The sequence below is a fragment of the Populus alba genome, chromosome 4 (genome assembly GCF_005239225.2).
Source record: "Populus alba chromosome 4, ASM523922v2, whole genome shotgun sequence".
NCBI classification, from domain to species: domain Eukaryota; kingdom Viridiplantae; phylum Streptophyta; class Magnoliopsida; order Malpighiales; family Salicaceae; genus Populus; species Populus alba.
The window spans coordinates 401,753-420,832 of record NC_133287.1 but is presented as its reverse complement, the minus strand read 5'-3'; the positions used below and the strand labels follow the sequence as shown (position 1 = coordinate 420,832).

The window sequence follows — 19,080 nt, the reverse complement described above, 5'->3', positions numbered from 1 at the left end:
TCAGAGACACCATGATCCTTGATTTTACAAGGACACAAAACACTTGACATTTGAATTATGATGCCCTAGAACTAGAAACTACAAAGTGAGTACTGTGCAAGAGGATCTCTTTGTCTGATTATACGCAGCCCTTTCATGGGTTCTCGGATATTCCTGTACTTCATGAATTCTCATTTCCGCATCTAAATCAAAAACACTTTTATTCTCGAACTTCAAAAATTATGTAAATTAAGTATTTTACTATTTTTTAAATTTATTTTTTATATAAAAATTTATTTTATTATTTTTTAATTCCTAATTAAGAGAGGAAAAAAAAATATCACCAGATTTCAGGTGAAAACAATTTAGGCCACAACAAATATCAAAATTTGTGTAAAGTTCTTTTTTATCAAAAAAGTTCATATTATATTATTTTTTTTTACCTTTAAAGTTCATGAAAAAATAGATCTGAGCTTGGTCATACTTTTTTTTTTTAGTTGATTTCAGTTTTCGGAACAATTTTTTTGGGTTTTTTAGGTTATTAATAGGTTTATCACACTTCCTAAAATGTTTTGGATCAAAAATAAATTGAAAAAACAAGTTTTTGAATAAAAAACTTAAAGCCTTGATTTTTCGACCACTACAATGCCTAGAATCTAGACAATTGCACACGATGTGTTGTTAATTTGCCTCAGTAGACGATACATTATTTGATTTTGTTAAAAAAAAAATTTGAGACAAATGACATTTTATCAATTTAGTTAAAAAAAAAAAAAAGTCACACAAGTCCAGACCTTTTCTAGATTTAGTAAAAAAAGTTATTGATTTTTTATGCTAAACAATATAAATTTTTTGAATTTACTTTTAAATAAAATAAATTTGCAGAAAATCCCATGAAAACCCTCTCAATTCCTCTCTATTTCTATACAACTCCTTATAGAAAAAAAAATTGATCTGGATAGTTGTTGTCGATGATCAAGTTTAATTAAAAAGAGATTTGAGTATTTCTTTTTCTATTTTGCTATTTCTCCCATAATAAGAGTAAAAGAGAGGAGTTAGAAGGAATTTTTTAGAGTTTTTTTCATCAATTTTTCAATAAAACCCTGATAGAAGGGTATTTTTTAAAAATCATATTATTTAAAGGTGAAAAATCAAAGATTTCTCTGTTGAAAGGGCATTTACTTTCTTACTAAATCTAGGAAGTTTTCAACAATTTGGCCTACTACGTAAAAGCCGTTTCAATGAATCAGAAAAAAGGAAAAGAAAAAGCCAGTCACAGAAGCACTGCTGCTACCATTTAAAGGAATAGCAGCAGCAACGGATATGTTTTGGGTGTTTAATGGTTACAAAATGGAGGAATTATGGCTGTTACAAATTACAATCACAGTTAATTCATGGAGGTTGGAAGAATAATAACAGAGGCAGCTGAGTAGGTGGTGTTGGTGAGGGTAAAATGATACCACCATTAATAACCTCCTCGAGCCATAGCATGAAGTTACAGTCACTGCTAGAATTTGGGTGGTCCCATGAACCTGTGCCATGGCTTTAGCCTTTATGTCTCAAGCGTTGGAAAAAGTAACATAGCCATAGCCATTGATGAAAGTGTGAAGCTAGAACGAAAGCTACACACGAGCATGATTATGGGGACATAGGTAATGGTGATGACTAAATGTTTGGTTTGGAGTCACACACCATGTGGCTCGTAGCACAAGACCTTGGGTTTCACTTCATTTCTTCTCTGTCCCTCCCTCGATGATCACACTCTTGACTTTCGATTGCTTTTGGTTCTTGTCACTGTAAAAAGGAGTTCTTTAACCTCTATTATATATTATACCACCTTCCTCTTCCTTCCAAGTTCCATCTTGTTTTTTCATCACCATCCGATGAACAATACACACACACACTTCCTTTTTGGGTGGCTGTGATGTGATGTGATGCGATGCTTACCCACTTCAAGATGTTGTAAAGGACACCAAATTTGCAACTATTCTCTTTGGTTTCACATGCAATGAGCGGTTCTTGCACCTTGTTGTGAACCATTATTGCATGGGAGAAGGTCATGAATGAGCCATGGTGCTTGGTGGTTAAGAGTAGAGAAGATATACAACTCTCCTCTATTGAAGCAGATCACTTGCATCATATGTGTATAATAATGAATTCCTTATCAGTCCAGCTAGTGTTTTTCTTTTATCACAGTTCATCTACCGATATTCATACACCAAGACTAAATCCATTCTCAAAAGGGGTTTTAAGCAGGTAAACTGTTTGAAAATTTATGTTCTTACATAAAAAAAAAATTATTTTTTATGATCTATCTCAAGATTTGTTGTTGATAATAACGTGGGGAACATCCAAGATTATTATTAATTGCTAGTCAAGATGGCGAAGATCAATTGCGAAATATAATATTACCACCCTGAAAGACTACCGGAATACAAAAAAGAAGCCGTACAAAAGGGAAAAAGTTCATCTTTATAAAAACATAAATAAAAAGGAAAAGGTGGATGGAGAAGCATGCCAAGCTCCATAAAGGTTAGACATTTTCCAATAACGTGTGAAGAGGGATCTAAAAAGCCAAATAAACAGGGCATGTGATTCATGGAAATTCTGGACGTGAAAGCATAAAAAAAGAACGAGAAAAAGGCAAAGAAAATGGATGCTCTGTTTGTTAGAGAAGAGCTCCAAATCCTTTTTGGGATGCTTTGTTTTCTGTCTTGATTGAAAAAAAAATAAGAAAAAAAGTGATCAAAATCCTTTTTGGCCTGTTTCAAAGTGAACGCCGCTGCCAGAATCACACACAGCCAGAGGGAATGAAGACAGTTCTGCAATGATCTTTCCTTCTCTATCCAGAGCGGAGTAGATGCTTGCTACTTTTATCATAGTGGGGACCCAAACACAAGTCCACGGACTATAATTAACTTGCTCTACTCGAAATCAAATCTTGTCCTGCTGGTCTAACAAGTTTGATTCTTCTGCTGCTTCTTTCGACTTGATGGGTTCAAGTACTGGATCTTAAATGAATGTGTTTCTTCAATGGAACAGGCTGGGACTGGTAGCCTATTTCTTTTTCCAAGAAACATTTCTTTAAAACTATAATTTTAGTGAGAAAAGACAATATCACAAGCTTCATATTTTACAAGTGCAGTCGATGGATGTAGAACCGAGTTTTCCAAGGACCATCATCCAATAAAAACACATACAAAATCCACAACTCTAACTCAGATAACAGCATCAAAAACCAAGAAAACGAAAAGAGGATCTCATGCATGTCCAGGAAACTTTTCAGCCCTTGAAGAACATTAATTTGCATCTATCCATATGCCTAAGCATGAGCTCCCAATTCCAGTCGTAAAGTGTGACTAATGGCATCTGATCCTGGGCCTGTGAATTGGATGGGACCTGAGATTCAATCAAAACAGATAATCAATCACAAAGGATGATGATATAAAGTGCATGTTTTACAAGGATTAAAGTGTATTAAAACTCCTATCAAGATGGCCAAATAAAGGATACTGTTTGGTAAATTTATGACTCACCAGGACTAATGTAGCGATTATTGATTGCCCACTCATTCTTCAGGGATTCAAATTTTTTGAAAGGACCACCTGAAATCTCATTGATAGCATGTAAAATTTGCTGAACAAGTTTCTAGTTTGAATCCATGTTAGTGATCAGTGCAGAAGCCATTTATAATGAATGATACAGAGGTCATAGTTACTATCAGAAGTGAGATGGCACTATGTATTAAACGATTTAGGAGAGGAGAGTGAATAGAAAAGAGTTTACACCTTCGAGTTCCACCATTGCCTTCTTGATCACAGGCTTGAATTTACCTGAAAAAAGAATAAATGTATATAAATTTGATAACCTTTTTATCATGAAAAAGACAGGGAACTCCAAAATGTCCCTAGATTGGTCAACTAAAAGTTCTGTGAACTTTTTGAAGCTTATATTAGATCTCAATAACCCAAGGTCCTAATGCAGAATACTTTAACCCATGACTTGATTTGTATATTCCAACCAGGAAATGAATGTGCCATGGTCAACACAAACACGACTGTACAAAAAATGCTAAAGAACAGGAGAATACCATGTCTCCTCTCTACGTCCATCAAAGAAGTCAACGCAGTCCCACCAACAGTCCATTCTGCAACAGGAGCGCCCAAATTCCCAACCTGGAGACGTAACAATATTAAATTAAAATATTAATTCAGCAGTGCCAGAACTTTCCTGTTGCAAAAACAGCACAAGTTTTTAGTAGTCTTATAGCACTCAAAAAAGACAAAATAAAACTAGAAGGAGAAGGAAGAAGGAAGAAGAAAGAAGAAAGAAGCAAATAAACAATGTTACAAATGTAGAATCACTCACCGATGATATCAGCCCAGTTTTTCCACTATGAAGGAGAGCTCCAGCACCATAGCCCAAAGCATAGCAGTATGTAGCATCAAAGTTTGTTGGCAAACCACATCTTCCTTCATACCTAAGTACAATCCAAATATCAGGAAATCTATAACTAATCCTACACTAATTTTTTCATTACATTCCAGGATAGGAACAATGTCAAATGATTTTTCCAAACAGATCATGTAATATCAGACCTAGAAAATACTGACTCAAAATGGAGAATAGATTTGTAGTTAATAGAGATAATTACCCGAAGAAGTGGGACTGTCCTTTGAAAATGCAATTGTATTGACCTATCTGCTTCCTCTTCTCCAACTCAGTCTCAACCATTTGAATAAGCATTTTCTCTGTCTCAATTTTGGCAACCTTAAGGTAAAAACAAAGATATGAATGAATAATGATGCCAGCTTAATTCAAATGGTGAAAAACAGACATAAAATGGGACATATAATAAATACCTGGACATTTCCATGTGGATCTCTTTCAAGCATCAATTGTTCTTGAATTGCTGGTGGCAAAAATTCAAAAAGCTGCAGGGATTGATTTGTAAGTTTCTTTTTCCACAGCCCGTCTTCATCTACCACATCATGTGCCAAAATCTCATTTAGTTCAGCTATAAGGTACTGAACCTGAAAAGAAACACCCAATAAACATTGCCACTTCAATAGATAGCTGTAGATTGAAAAATGAACATCACATTAAGATAAAATAAAAATAAAAAATAGGAGCAGTGCCACTAAAGTTACAAAAGAAGTAACCTACCTCAGGAATGAAATCAATTAAACCTTCAGGAACAAGAATCACGCCATAGTTATATCCAAGATCAGAACGTTTACAGATTATATCAACTATGTAATCTGTAACATTTTTCAGTGTCAGCTGCTTTGCAGCAACCTGCAACAAGATAAAACAGGGTAAGAGAATGTATATGGGAAGCTTTTCTTCAAATGAAAATAACTGAACTGCAGATACCACCAAAATGATTTTTCCTGAGAACTTTTAAAAATTCATATCTATCAAAGTGAGCACTCTCATTTGACAGCCCATTGCAGGGGCCAATCAATTACTAAGCTTTGCAATCAAAAGTCAAAATAACCTCAACTTTCCCATATCAACTTGAGCATTAATTACTAATGAGGTTAGGTCAAAGGATCAGTTTGGACAAGTCAGCTAACATAAAATGGAGACCATAATTACATGCAGCAAAAGAAGGATACAAGGTACTTGAAACTTGTCAGAGTCCAAAGCAATCACCAACTATGGAACAGAGGTTTTTTCACAGAGATGCAAAACACATGATGCACTGATAAATTACCAGTAAGCAAACTCAACCAATAAAATAATTGAAACTGAAGAAACAAATTAACAGAAGTACCTCTTCTCCAATGATGGTGATGTTTGGATGAGTTTGCAAGGCACACTCCAATGTAATGTGTGAAGCTGCACGTCCCATAAGCCGGACAACTGCAGCAAGCACAAATTAAGAGTAATCATTACTTTCAATAATTGTTAATATGTATAATATGCCTGTGTACATTCAAGATAGTATGGAGAAAGCAAATTCATTATAGCATATTGAACTCAATTTGACACAGGTAGTTTAAGCTGTGTGGTTGCATGAGAAACTAAAGATTTCAGGAATAAATACAACAAAGTGACAACGTGGAAAATACAGAAGTTAGAGCCAGTTCAAGCACAGGTATTTGGTGAAAGAACATGAAAGCACAGTTTAAATTGCCATCTGCACAATACTATATGGAAGGAAAATCGAACACAATTAGCTAACCTTAATATCATCTTCACTTCAAATTCATTAACAGAGAAAACAGATTATTTGGAGAAAAATTATGTATTAACTTACAATGATAATATTTTCCAGTTGATCGAGCATCAATCATGACATTTCCAATCATTTCTGAATATATCTGCATGCACCAAGAATATTATCAATGTTCTATAACATTAAGTTAGTGACAAAAAGGATATCTAACTACCAATGGCATTACGATTGGTTGTGACTTCATCCCATGACAGCATTATTGAGAACACAGACAAAATAAGTTGACTGTACACGCTATTAGAATCAAACTGAAAAGACTTGCAGCATGGCATGGGAAGGATAAGATTGAAAACTCCAAAAGTAGTTAATCAGAAATACAAATTGCATACAAGCAATAATATCGATTCAGCAGGGACTTCACTGTTGAGTGCGCAAAATAAACATCCATGAAATGGAACAACTCAGGCATGGTAGGCCAAGCAAGTGTTAAAGGCAAGAGCAAAGACTACCCCTGCACACACACACAGAGGCACATATGTGTGTGTAAATATATACTGCACACGTGTGCACATGCAAATATATATACAGGTGAAGACCATAAATAACAAAATTGAGATTCTACAATCTATAAATAAAGTGTCGAGCTTTGGGAAATTCACATTTGTATAATGAAATTCTATACGATATATTGACATTTTTAGGAGAGTCAATAAAATGAAACAAATAAGGTTAAAAGCAATAAATTTTCAAGAAAAGATAAACAAGTTTAGCTCAATCGTCAATAATCTGTAAGGTTTTATATACAGAGATAATTTCTTGTGCTTCAAGCATGGTGTTTCCATCCAATCACAAATAATTTTTAAGCAGATCTTCATGAAAGAGTAGAATCAAGTAATTCCAACAACAACTACATTCTTTAACATGTAATATAGGGAAAATCTGATATACTAACATTTTGATTAAAATAGAAAAGAATACTTATATTTACCTTGCAAGCAGTATCAAATCCAAAACTGGTAGGAACCTCCTTGGATTTCAAATCACCATCAATGGTTTTTGGGCATCCCATCACCCGAGTTTTCAAACCTTTAACCCTGATTGAACCATAAGGGAAACAAAATTTATACCAAAAGGGCTCCTGGTAGTTGAAAAAAGTTCTCTTCTCATTCCACAGTATTAACATACCAATTCAAAAAATATTCCAACAACAAACTTCCATCAAGGCATACCAGAAGTCTTCAGCAAGGAGGCAAGCATTTGTGTTTGAGTCATCCCCACCAATAACAAGAAGCCCATCCAAGTCAAGTTTCTTTGCTGTTTCTTCAGCTTGTTTGAACTGCAGTTCACACCCATTAATCCTCAGCAAGTCTTAAGAAAAAAAATAATCACAAAACCTACAGAAAAAAGTCTCCACTGGGAACAAGTATGGAAATAGTCACCTGCTCAGGCGTTTCAATTTTGTCTCTTCCACTGCAGATCATATCAAAACCACCCTAAAAAAAGATACAAGAATAAAATCAGATACAAACTTCCACTTAATACTGCATGTACACCCGTAAAAAAATGGATGGACATTCAATAACTATATTAGAATGGAGTCAAAACAAGTACAGGACAAGAAAAGAATGAGACCCATGTTTAAGCTAACTTTCACACAGGAAAGCCTTCAAATTGCACTGAACCAGTTAATAATCCAACATCTAAACTAACTACATCTCATATCGCAATTACCAATACACACTCTCGAAGCATCTCAATCACTAAACTCTGTGCATTATTAACTCAAAACCATCCCACATAACTGAAAAATTAACAATTTCCAATAAATATATACTTACAAAAACATTGATCCAACTTACAATTCGAAACCATCCCACATTCACTTGAAAAGAGGAAAACTTTACCTGATTTCTATAAGGATAGATATAGTCGGCATTCAATTCAACATATTTGCACTTCATGATCCCAGCTGGACCTCCCTTAAACCCATACAATATACTTCCTTTCGCCCGATCCTGCAAATAATCTAAACTACCACCACCGCCAACCAATCACAAACCCCACGATACCAAACCATAACAGCTACATTTCGTTCAATAAGATGACTTACCGAAGATTCCAGAAATAACATTATGACCACCAGGTGCTTGTCCACCGGACAAAACCACACCAATCTTCAACTTCTGATCTGAATTCAACGTGTCCACATCGTTTGGCACCAACTTTGCTGATGGTTGCCCAAACAGCTTCGGAAACAGCTTCGCTATCTCATCTGCCAAAAAAAATATATCAAAACTTCAGATATTTAATTAATTAATAAACGGTTTAATCAGCACAACACTGATCAATCTGTGAAAATAGGGAAGTGCGGAGAGACGAAAATGACCAGGATTGCCGGCGGCGGAACTACGAGTGCCGTCGACGATTTTGAAAGGGTTTTTAAGGACAGAAGGTAGAGGGAGCGCGTGATCGATACGGCTGGATTGGACTTCGCTGTAAACAGAAGCAAAGCGACCGCTGGCCCGAGCGGAGTCGCCGTGAATTACAAAGGCAGGAGCCATGTTTGGCAGTTACACCTGACTGAACTCTCACTTTAGTTTTTTTTTGTTATTATTTATATATATTGTAAGAGAGAGAGAGTGAGAGCGTTTTGTTTTGGTTCTGGGGTCTCAATGGGATTTCCGCCCAAAATAGTCCCTAAAGTCTTGACATGTAGTCAATCGAAGCCTAATTAACTAGTTGACTTTCTTTCATCCACAAATACATGGAAGGATAGAGGTGGGTGTAAGAAGGGAAAATACAAGCCTTAATTTGACAGATATTATAGAAGAGTAACTGATTTGAACAAATATTCCTAATCGAGGGACCATGTGGGGGGGGGGGATTGCGAGATGTCTCTTCCTCCCTGGGAAGAGACTTCGATAATTAGCGGCCTGGCCCACGGTTTTGAGGGTATTATGAAGATATGGATGACTGGAGTGTTAGACGTGGCGTGATGTAAGAATTGATTGGGTACAAATGGACGGTTCTGATTCTTTTGTTGAGTTTGCTGTGGGTACCTAACCACTGTGTTGTTGTTGTTGGTGGGCGGCGCGTATTCTGTAAACGCTATAGGATATTCCAGGATACTTATTGGATAATGATCCACAATGATCCCAAGCAAATTACGTAATTGTTTTTGTGTATATGATAAAAATAGATTAAAAAAAGTTATTAATTATAGTATTTTTTTTTTTAATTTGAGTGAAGAGTTGATGGTATCCTGTATTGTCTTTTACATGGATACATGTATTATTATGTTTTATAATGTATTTGGTAATTATAATATATAATATTTTTTAAAAAATTTTGTTTGAAAATATATTAAAATAATTTTTTTTTAATTTTTAAAAAAACTAAAAAAAATCCAATTTAATATTTTAATAAATTTTTTTAAAGATAAACACATTTTTAAAAAGAAATTAAAAGTAAAAGCTGCTACACAAAGTGATAAGCGCAGGTAATTGCACAATGTGCTGGGTGTTGTTTTTGCTATTTTCACTCAAGTGGAAGCAAATACTTTTAAGTAATTGTTCGATTGCTATGTTTGTCTATTGCATCCAAAAACACTAACCAATTAAACCTCAAGAACCTTTGATAGTAGCTAAGAAATAATGCAGTCAAATTTGCTGACATAAAACTATTACACTGCTGAACGGACAGCTAGTAGCATGCTTTAGGCTATGGAAGTTCCGCAAAATGAAACAAGAATCCAAGGAAAGGCCAGTTTCATCTCCTCTCCGCCGCATTGCATTCACTGAAGCTCCCTTGCTGGTGTTATGCAGTGTAGATGCAAATGCTCTGGCTATGAAAGTTTCTGCTCAGGTACTTGGAATACAGACCACGGAGTGATCGGAGGTCGGAGATAGGTTGCTTAGTGGCTAACCGACTCGCCTTCTTCACCTGACGAAAAGTAGCCATTCTTGTGGACATTGCAATGAGTTATGAGTCGCTGGTTCTTCCCTTTATCTGCCCTACATGTTCTGAAAGGCCAGGGAACAGTTGTCATTTGATTAGTCTATACTGCTTCTTTAATGGCAATGGCCTTAATTAATTAGGCTTTATTACCTTCGTGCTAATCATTGCGCCAGCATGTGGTGTGCAGCATTTAGATGACAACAAGTTGCTTTAAAGAGATAAAGCATATCCATTAATTAATTGAGAGCAAGATTAGTTATTCATGGTGTACCACAATGATTATCACATGCTAAACATTCCCATTTGATCTTTGTTAACAAGGAGGAATCCATTAAAGAGATCGATTCCCCTGTCTAGCTGTGAGAATCCATGTAAGATTTCTTCCATGATTGCACCAACCCTTCATCGATTCAGTTCATCTCATCATCTAGAAGTGGTTACAGAGGAGAATCCTGGCTCCATTATGAAGCAAAACTCAAGAATTAATACGTGCTTTGTCTCTCATCCACTCACAGCCTTCCTCGATAATCATTATGTTAATTATCGCCATTTGGACCACCGTCATCAGAATGTGGTGAAGTAGTTCACTGTTTTTGCCTCAAAAATCGTCAGAACAGATCTAGAACTGGATCGCAGCTCTTTGATTACCATAACCTGACAACTAGATGCTACATGAATAAATCTTGCATGGCATTTACGTCGTCAGCCATCCCAAACCGTCACTTCCCTATTTCATTATCAGTATCCTAGGGCAAAGCTTGCTGCGAACACGAATGTACACAATTAGGTAAAGGACTGGAGCTAGAGCTTACTAACGAGCTGTTCTTTCAAACTTTTAGAAGAGGAAAGCTAGGCCAACAGTTAATAATTGAAAGCCTTTATTGAGACTCGAGAGAGATGGTGCTTTCTACCTTAACTAGCAAGGATGGCTTCTTTAAAGAGGGGAGCATGTGGGTCAAAAGGAATGTCTTTGCCCCATAATTTAATGGATAATCACTTTAACATCATCTTCAAATTCATGATTAGTCCTCCCCACCATGCCAACAACAGCCTTCGCTTCAATCCTTGAAAATTCAGCAAGTACACCCGAACTGATTCGTACCAGGCACGTGACACCAACCAAGAATTCTGTCAAGGCAGTGCTTCCTTTCTTAATTAATACAGTATCTTAATTTAATCCCATAGGCTTATTGGAACCTCATACTTTCAAAAGCATGCCACCTAACACTGCCATATCAAGGGAATTGTTAAAGGTCTAGTTCACATCATAATCACTAGCTCAATAAACAGACCAAATGTGCTTGCTTTTCTTTCTCAGACAACCAACCTACTAATCTCATAAGTTATGTGTACATCTTTCTACATTCAAGACATAATCATGCCTGATCTGACCCACTTGCCAATTGTGCATAAATCATTTTGTTTTTGTGCAAATCTTCCTTCATAGCTCCCTGGTTCAGGATGAAAGCATCCAGGGTAGACAGGAAGCAAAAACTTCAGCAAAGAGGATGCAAGGCCTTCTGTTGCAGCTGCAGACTGAGTGTCTCTTCTTCTGAGGAAGCTGAGAGCTCGAATCCCGATCGGTTTGCATCGATCTCAAGCCTCGCACATGCGATGGTACAAGAGAGACTAGACCAGATGATTAGAGAAAGGCAAGAGGCAAGACAAAGAGAGAGAAGAAGGAGACTGAGAAGTGACGGGACCAAGTTTATAGTAATGGTAGCTATGGAGAAAAGCTCTTACGATCCAAGAGAAGATTTTAGAGAGTCCATGGTTGAGATGATCATGGCAAACCGGCTACAAGAGCCAAAAGATCTCCGTAGTCTGTTGAATTATTACATGTCAATGAACTCTGAAGAGTATCGTGGAATGATACTGGAAGTTTTCCACGAGGTTTGCACCAATCTGTTTTTATGCTGTAAATGCCATTGATGGACAATCTTGTGAAATCTTTTAGATGTTAGTGTTGTTAGTCAGCATTCTCGGTGGATGGTTACTCGAAGGTTCAGTCCTGCCAAGAAAGAGAGTAGTCTTATGTTAATAAGCATGCTGTAATGCTACAACAAACAGTACTATCCAAAGCTCAATCAGAATAGTCAAAAGGTTATTTATCTTGATTCACTTCAAGAGATTTCGTCATTGGAGGTTGAATTCAGCACTAGGTTTTTGCAGATCAATTTCATGGAGTTAATGCTTGAACTGTTATTAACTTGTAGTGCTGATAAATATTTGAACAGAACATGTAAGCAAATTATTCACTTGGAAATGATTCTTCAATGCACCAAAGTTATATATATTTAGAATTTGCAATAGCTAGCCAAGTTTAGATTCATCATCCTGTATATTGATCTGACCAACTCTCAAGCAAATTATACTGTCACTAGTCAAGTTTAGATTCATCATTTTGTATATTGAACTCACCATGTCTAAAGCAAAATGTAGCAAGCCAAGTTCAGATTCATCATTCTGTATATTGATCTGACCAACTCTCAAGCAAGATATATTGTCACTTGTAAAAAAAAAAAAAAAAAAAAAAGAAGGACCAATAACAAGAAATCACTGGTTAAATTTACACCCATATTTCAAGAATTGAAGGGTTTTTGTTAAAAAATAATACAAATCATATCTTAGAATCTTATCTAAAAGTTTAAGCTTTTAGATTGAATTGGTTCATTGACATAGTACCAGAGTCTTGATAATGATCAAGCAGTCATGAGTTCGAATCTCATCAATTTCATTTATTTGATAAAAAAAATTAAGCACAAGGTAGTATGAGTCTGTGCAAGTTTCAAACCTGAAGGGCTTTTATTTAAGGATTTGTATTAAAAAATAATATAAATTATATTTTAAAATTTTATCTAAATGCTTAAATTTTTAGATTGAATTGATTGTTTTTTTTTATCTCTTGAAATTGTGATGTTGTTTATGTATGTGATGGGTAAAGTAGAAGCAGCCAAGTTGCCTTAATGATGCATTAGGGCAATTAGCACAATCATCTTGTCTACTTTCATATACTCCCCTGACATGCATAGACTGTCCTGCAGCTAGCAATAATGCAATCCCTTATTGCAAGTAAAGAACGTGACCACAAATAACCAATCACACTCATCAGAACATTATAATATTTGGAATCCTTACAATGCAAAAATCAATAACTTATTGCCTCATTCTTATAGACATCATACTTGTAATCATCCATGGTGGTAGCTGTTTACAGACAGAAACCAAAAACTTGGTGCTAATGGATACGTACATGACCAGCATCACGTACAGATTGATGAAGAAATTGTGAAGACTTTATTGTAGCATAATTATATGTGGGATATTCATGGAATATGTGCGAATCAGTGGATATTATAACTTTCCTTGTTGTATATCATAAGAATGATTGTTGCTCCAAATGCTACCATCAACATGGTCACGGAGAGGAAGAGAAATGTGATCAATCCTATCATCAACTTATCAGGAAGTGTATGTTTGAAATCTTTAAATCGAAATGGCGATGAGAGGATAGAGAAAAATGTAACTACTGATGTCAAAGAGAAGGTAAGGGAGAGCACGTCCGTTACAGTGAAAACCATACGAATAATGGTTTGTTGAGGAGGACAGGAACACCAGTGCTCTGATTTGAACCTCCTGGAGCTTTGTAGGCTGCAGCAAAGGCAACGGTGGCTATGAGAACCGCCACCACGGAGCAGCCTTCCGCTGTGGTCTTTAGCCATTCTTTGGCTAAATTACGAAGTTCAGAATTTGCACCAACGAAAGACCCTTCTGCAGTGAGCTTCTTAGTGCTCTCTTGATTCAGGAAATGGGATGAAGAGCCGCGTTGGCCCAGTTTTCCTTGTTGTATATCGTCAAAATGATTGTTGATCCAGATGCTACCATCATCATAGCCACAGAGAGGAACAGAGATGTGAAGCCCGCCATCAACTTGTAATGTTGATTTCAACAGAACAGACGCTTACGTTTGTATTGAAAAAAAAAAAAAAAAAAACTTGCAATTGGACTGCTGTCCATTTCATTTAACACAGCTTGCATCTTGCCATAGATTTCAAAGCTGCTAGCTGCTTGATGCTTTCTGTGGTGACGCTTGCCACCATCTCCCGCCGAATCAACTGCAAATGATTGAACATGTTCTATAAGCATCCAAAGGGGTTCTCAGTTAATGAGTTTAAATTGTTTTGAAACTTCTGTAATTTGACATGTCTTTTGAGGACAACAAAGGCTAATAGTATCACGCATTGGAGACAGTGGTAGAGCACCATTAGAAGCAGGTAGCCAAACTATTGACGCAATACAGGAATCTAACAACGACGTTTTTCTTAGTGAACAAACAGAACTTGAAAGAGCAAAACCTATTAGAGTTTTGGGTAATTGAAATGAGATGATCGGAAGCCATTATGTTATAAGAAAACAGTGCAGCATTACACACCAATTAATCACCCTATTTTGGTCTGCATGAACTGATTCTGCGTAATAATTCTGTAAAGTCCTTCCTTGCCTGTCAGCGAATTATTTCCATGTTCAGCGAAGCTAATTATGTAAAAGCTCACTTAATTCATCACCATCCTCAAATTAAAATAAAACAAAATAACCCAATTTGGAAAATTAAATTAATTTCTCCAATTTCTTATTATTCCTTCGCAATCAAATAGATGGAAAGCAAAATCAAAGGGCCACATTGGTAGTGAGTCCCCCGGCCCGGTTTCTATCAGCTTATATGAAAAACACATGAAAACTAAGTATCAGCTCTTAGCGGCATAATTGAGGGTCTTGAAGGGGTGAATTGCTGTTTTTTTCTGAGATTGTTGCATGTATATTAATTCAATTGGGAGATAGTGGCCATTGGAAAGGATTTATACTTTCTTGCGGTCAGAGAGATCAGGTACCCTTTTAATAAAGCTTGATAGCTCAAAACAGATAACAAACACCTTGGAAGGTTATTTTAAGGGAGGTTAAGAGATAGGGGAGCAGTAATGATAGAAAAGAGTGTAGGAAGACTGCTTATAATTCATCTCAACGCCTCTTGCAAATGGAGGACAGAGTGGCCCTAACCAAACTAAGGACGGAGTTAACAGGAACCCTGATGAGATTGATTGAGATCTTCATGGCTTTCATAAATGTCAAATACAAAGGGACCTGCAAGATAGCAAATATGCTGACCGGAAGGAATGCAACGGTGTAAATGAGAAGCGTAGTCCAACGTTTCTTCAAATGAACAATGAGCAAAATGGTCGCGGTGAATGTAAGCATCATCACTGCGACCGAGAAGAAGAGGAAAGAGAAACCGAGTATCAGTTTTAGAGGGAGAGAGTGGCGGAAATCCTGAAGCTGGAATGGGGAAGTGAGGATTGACAGGAACATTACAACAGAAGTCAAGGAGCTTGCCAAAGATAGAACATCCATGACAGTGAAAACCAAGAAAATAGGATCATGCAGGAGGACAGGAAGACCGGTGTCTTGATTGGATCCTCCTGGTACAGTGTAGGCAGCAGCAAAGGCAACTGTGGCAATGAGAACAGCAACAGTAGAACATGACTCTGATGTCCTCTTTAGCCACTCCTGAGCTTCCTTGAGGAGTTTAGCGTGTGTTTTTTCGAAGAATTCTTGAGCAGTACTCTCATCCTTGGTGCGGCTGCGGTGCATTTCATAATGGGGAGGAATTATCTTCCGCACACGCTGCATATCATCAAATCAGTATGGAATTGAACATGTTCAAGACAAATGAATGTAAAGAGACAAATGGCTCACATCAAACCAATGCAGTTCCTCTTGTAGTTGGAGTGCAGGACCAGGCAGGGTTCCTCCACTGTAGTACTGCATGACAGCAACATGGTGCAACAAGGTGTAGCCATTTTTGTCGATCCGTCGACGCAACCTGGTCATTGGTATTTCCATCTTCTTGACCATGTTAAATATCTCTTTTTGACGGTTCTTAATAGCCACATGCATTATGTTCTGCCCCTTACGACTAACATGTTCAACTGCTTGAGGATATACATCAAGTATCTCTTTAACAATCTCTACTATTCCATTGCTAGTTGCTAATAGCAATGAGGTTTCAGCTTCACCGTCTAAATTGTTTGCTTTTGATTTACCCGGGGCTTGTGCCAATGATGGAGGAGTTGGTGCCGAGCCAGCTTCACCTCCTCCTCCTCCTCCTCCTCCTCCTCCTTCTTCTTTTGCTGCAGGGTTCACAAAGCTTATCTTTCCTATGTCTTCTTCGGTGCTGATATGTTCCCATGAAGTGTCGTCTGCAATCAATAGTTTGGCAAGCCTTAAAGCAGATTCATGTTTTCTCTTCTCTTTCCTGATATTTTCCATCATTGGCCAACCTGTTCAACTTCATTCATGAGAGAGAGATCAAGAGAGAAAAATGAGAGAAGGGAGGAGATCACCTATACGAAAAAGGCTCCATAGTGATTGATTCATCTTCCTTAGAACTGCAAAAATGGGAGTTGTATATCAAAATTTGATAATCACACATAAGACCAAAATGTTGAGTTGTAAACAAATATATAAAAATAAAAAAAATAAAAATAAAAAACCCTTTCAGAACATCAAACAACTTTTCATGCAAAATGAATAAGAAATATATGAAATTAATTCTATCTGGCAAAATACACTGTAGGAAAACATCAGGACAAACATGTGGCAAAATACATTGCAGCAAATGTTTATGGAGTTGTAAGAACATAGCATACCTGAAGAAATTTTTTGTATTATCATAAAGAAGAAGTCGACAAAAACTTTAAGCATTTGGGGGAGATTGGAGTCTCTTGCTTTATCACCATCCTCATCTTCTTGGTCCACAACTAACATACACTTATATCTGTCTTCGTCACCACTGCTGTCTTTCCTCTCCGCATCATCATCGGGAACACCTAGAAATCACCATCGTACGCCAGTAAACTAGTTAACAAATAATCTGGTTTAATATGTTATGGGGAGAGAGCACATCTCATTGATTTGTTATGCCAATATCACTTTCTATTTTTTCCTTAATCTACCTTATATCAGCGACAGTGTGTGTCGATTCCTAGTATACATGACCATGTTTCATTTACAATGTGCATGGCCTTGAGAATGTATGCAAAGAGAAGGAAAGATGGCATTACAATAATTAATGAAACTCTTCAGGAAACCATAGCTGCTCCCACTCTTGAATGCAGATGGATTACTTGAGAGCAGCTGAAGCGCTATCTTCCCCTTTCCGTCTTCTGCAGCAACCAAGCCCGGGTACTTTTTAGCTATCATATATGCCAGATCTGCAATAACAAATAGTTTGACAATGTAATAGCTAGTAAAAATTATTATCATTCAAACATAAGAGCATATGCAGGATGAGTTATAGTTGTTCCTACCAAAGAACTCGGCAAGGATAGTCATGTGAAGGATGGTAGTTTTGTCGCTCCTAGACAGATGATGTTCAGCTTCCTCTGGACCTTCATTCTTCACTTCACCAGCGAGAAGCTCGAACATTTCAGGTTGACCAAATTGGGCTGCTTTAAACAGAGGCATTTCACCGTACTTATTAGGCATGGATAGTAATAGTGGTTCCTTCTCCAGCAATTCCTTTACTAGTTTTGTCATGTTGGTGGAAGCAGCTTCGTGGAGTATGGTGTCTCCGAACACATTCTCCCGAGTCAATATTGTTCCAGGATCTTTGATGTGATGCTTCAAGATTTCGCTGGCAATTCTTTCATGCCCCATATTGATCGCCATATGAAGGACTGTATCTTCACAGACAGTCATGCTGCTTGATGGTTCCTCGGACATCATTGCATATTGACGTATCACTTCTGTCTCCTCACCCTTCCGCATACTTTCATATAAGCCTTTAAACTTACGATACTCATCGAAATCCATGTCTCTGGCTTTGTCTGTGATGGAATGCGTGAGCAAGTCGTTTATGTGTTCAATTAATTCTCCCTCATACAGCAATATATAAATCCCACACACCAAGTATGATCAGTGGTTGTCATCGTGTTTCACATTCCTTCTTTTTAAATAATCAAGCAAAGAATCACGTCTACTTTCTTCACTTTTCCTTTCGGAGTCCATTTACTCTTGATAATGTTACAAACCAAGACTTCTCATTTCTTTTTCAGAGCACTAATCACTAGAATATAAACTCTCCAAGAATTCTCATATCTTCTTCAGATTTGTAATCATCAGAATGCCAACTTTAATAATATGTATGGTCCATTAGTTTTTTCTTTTCTGCTTAACGCTCTTTATGTGTTATTCAAGCTTGAAGGCTTTGCCTTTTGCTTTATGCTTTGAATCTTGCTTCTTCTTCTTCTTTTCCTTCCGAGACACGTTAATTCCTTCTGCTATGGACTTGATTGTGATAGGATATTGGTGCAGGTGTTTATGATCGATCTCTAGTTACGGATCTGGAACAACTGGTTTACATGGATAGCCTTGAAGAACAACTAGGTTACGTGGAAAGCCATGAAAAAATATTTATGGACTGAAGGGACAAGTCTAAGCTTAAAAAACCGGGGTTGTATGGAGTGATTGATCTTATAAAAAATACATAACTTTCGATATGATTATTGAATCATGTTCAAGTTTTGCTAGGAGTTTCCCAAGGCCTATTTCTATAGGTTAGTCAGCTTGCTATAACAACTTATGGTTTGAAAGACATCAAATTTAGGCCTAGAAAGTACTCTTCAGTCTAGTTTAGGATTTTATTTATTTATTTATTCTCAAGTTACATAGTTAATTTAGGTCTTTTTAAGTTTATTTAAGGGGTTTTAAATTATAGGTAGGCTACTTGAAGAGAAAATATTTAAAAATAAAATTTTTAATTAAGATTTTTGCATAGTACTAACTCTATTTAGCAGGATTTTGTGTTGCTTATAATATCTGCTTTTCTGTGATGTTTCTCTCTGCATCAAATATTTTATGGACTTACAGTAATGGAACTTTTTTTCCCATGGCAGGTCATCTTT

The 19,080-nt window shown here is 36.7% G+C and overlaps 3 protein-coding genes across 4 annotated transcripts; 1 reads left to right on the top strand and 2 right to left on the bottom strand.

The window, feature by feature from the left end:
- Positions 1 to 3,058: 3,058 nt before the first annotated feature.
- LOC118058388 (pyrophosphate--fructose 6-phosphate 1-phosphotransferase subunit beta) lies at positions 3,059 to 8,800 on the bottom strand. 2 transcript variants are annotated; one of them, XM_035071096.2, is made up of 16 exons: positions 8,550 to 8,792; positions 8,274 to 8,435; positions 8,068 to 8,189; positions 7,603 to 7,656; positions 7,393 to 7,499; positions 7,152 to 7,257; positions 6,245 to 6,308; positions 5,759 to 5,847; positions 5,146 to 5,277; positions 4,842 to 5,012; positions 4,634 to 4,749; positions 4,348 to 4,459; positions 4,070 to 4,154; positions 3,768 to 3,812; positions 3,516 to 3,584; positions 3,059 to 3,378 (listed from the first exon to the last, which is right to left on the bottom strand). In XM_035071096.2, the coding sequence occupies exons 1-16, from the start codon at positions 8,722 to 8,724 to the stop codon at positions 3,302 to 3,304; spliced, it is 1,686 nt and encodes a 561-aa protein (XP_034926987.1). In that variant the 5' UTR covers positions 8,725 to 8,792; the 3' UTR covers positions 3,059 to 3,301. The 2 variants fall into 2 exon arrangements, with proteins under 2 accessions (XP_034926987.1, XP_073264910.1); XM_073408809.1 differs by lacking the exons at positions 3,059 to 3,378; positions 3,516 to 3,584; positions 3,768 to 3,812 and having other exon boundaries at positions 4,078 to 4,209; positions 8,550 to 8,800.
- A 2,323-nt stretch (positions 8,801 to 11,123) lies between these two features.
- Positions 11,124 to 12,397, top strand: LOC118058395 (probable transcription repressor OFP9). The gene has a single exon (XM_035071103.2). It carries the CDS (start codon positions 11,582 to 11,584, stop codon positions 12,050 to 12,052), a length of 471 nt encoding a protein of 156 aa, XP_034926994.1. The 5' UTR covers positions 11,124 to 11,581; the 3' UTR covers positions 12,053 to 12,397.
- A 2,568-nt stretch (positions 12,398 to 14,965) lies between these two features.
- LOC118058386 (uncharacterized) lies at positions 14,966 to 18,157 on the bottom strand. Its single transcript, XM_035071093.2, has 6 exons — positions 17,485 to 18,157; positions 17,239 to 17,388; positions 16,825 to 17,004; positions 16,519 to 16,563; positions 15,872 to 16,455; positions 14,966 to 15,799 (listed from the first exon to the last, which is right to left on the bottom strand). Exons 1-6 carry the CDS (start codon positions 17,987 to 17,989, stop codon positions 15,137 to 15,139), a joined length of 2,127 nt encoding a protein of 708 aa, XP_034926984.1. The 5' UTR covers positions 17,990 to 18,157; the 3' UTR covers positions 14,966 to 15,136.
- Positions 18,158 to 19,080: the final 923 nt, after the last annotated feature.

What these genes read in the sequence shown, in the direction of transcription:
- LOC118058386 (XM_035071093.2), bottom strand. Translation starts at nt 17,989, where the DNA reads ATGGATTTCGATGAGTATCGTAAGTTTAAAGGCTTATATGAAAGTATG. An exon ending in ATGGAGCCTTTTTCGTATAG is followed by an intron (nt 16,456 to 16,518) that starts GTGATCTCCTCC and finishes GAAGTTGAACAG; the next exon opens with GTTGGCCAATGATGGAAAAT. An exon ending in AGGAACTGCATTGGTTTGAT is followed by an intron (nt 15,800 to 15,871) that starts GTGAGCCATTTG and finishes GATGATATGCAG; the next exon opens with CGTGTGCGGAAGATAATTCC.
- LOC118058388 (XM_035071096.2), bottom strand. Translation starts at nt 8,724, where the DNA reads ATGGCTCCTGCCTTTGTAATTCACGGCGACTCCGCTCGGGCCAGCGGT. An exon ending in GATTTGATACTGCTTGCAAG is followed by an intron (nt 6,309 to 7,151) that starts GTAAATATAAGT and finishes TGGTGCATGCAG; the next exon opens with ATATATTCAGAAATGATTGG. An exon ending in GGACAGTCCCACTTCTTCGG is followed by an intron (nt 4,460 to 4,633) that starts GTAATTATCTCT and finishes GATTGTACTTAG; the next exon opens with GTATGAAGGAAGATGTGGTT.
- LOC118058395 (XM_035071103.2), top strand. Translation starts at nt 11,582, where the DNA reads ATGAAAGCATCCAGGGTAGACAGGAAGCAAAAACTTCAGCAAAGAGGA.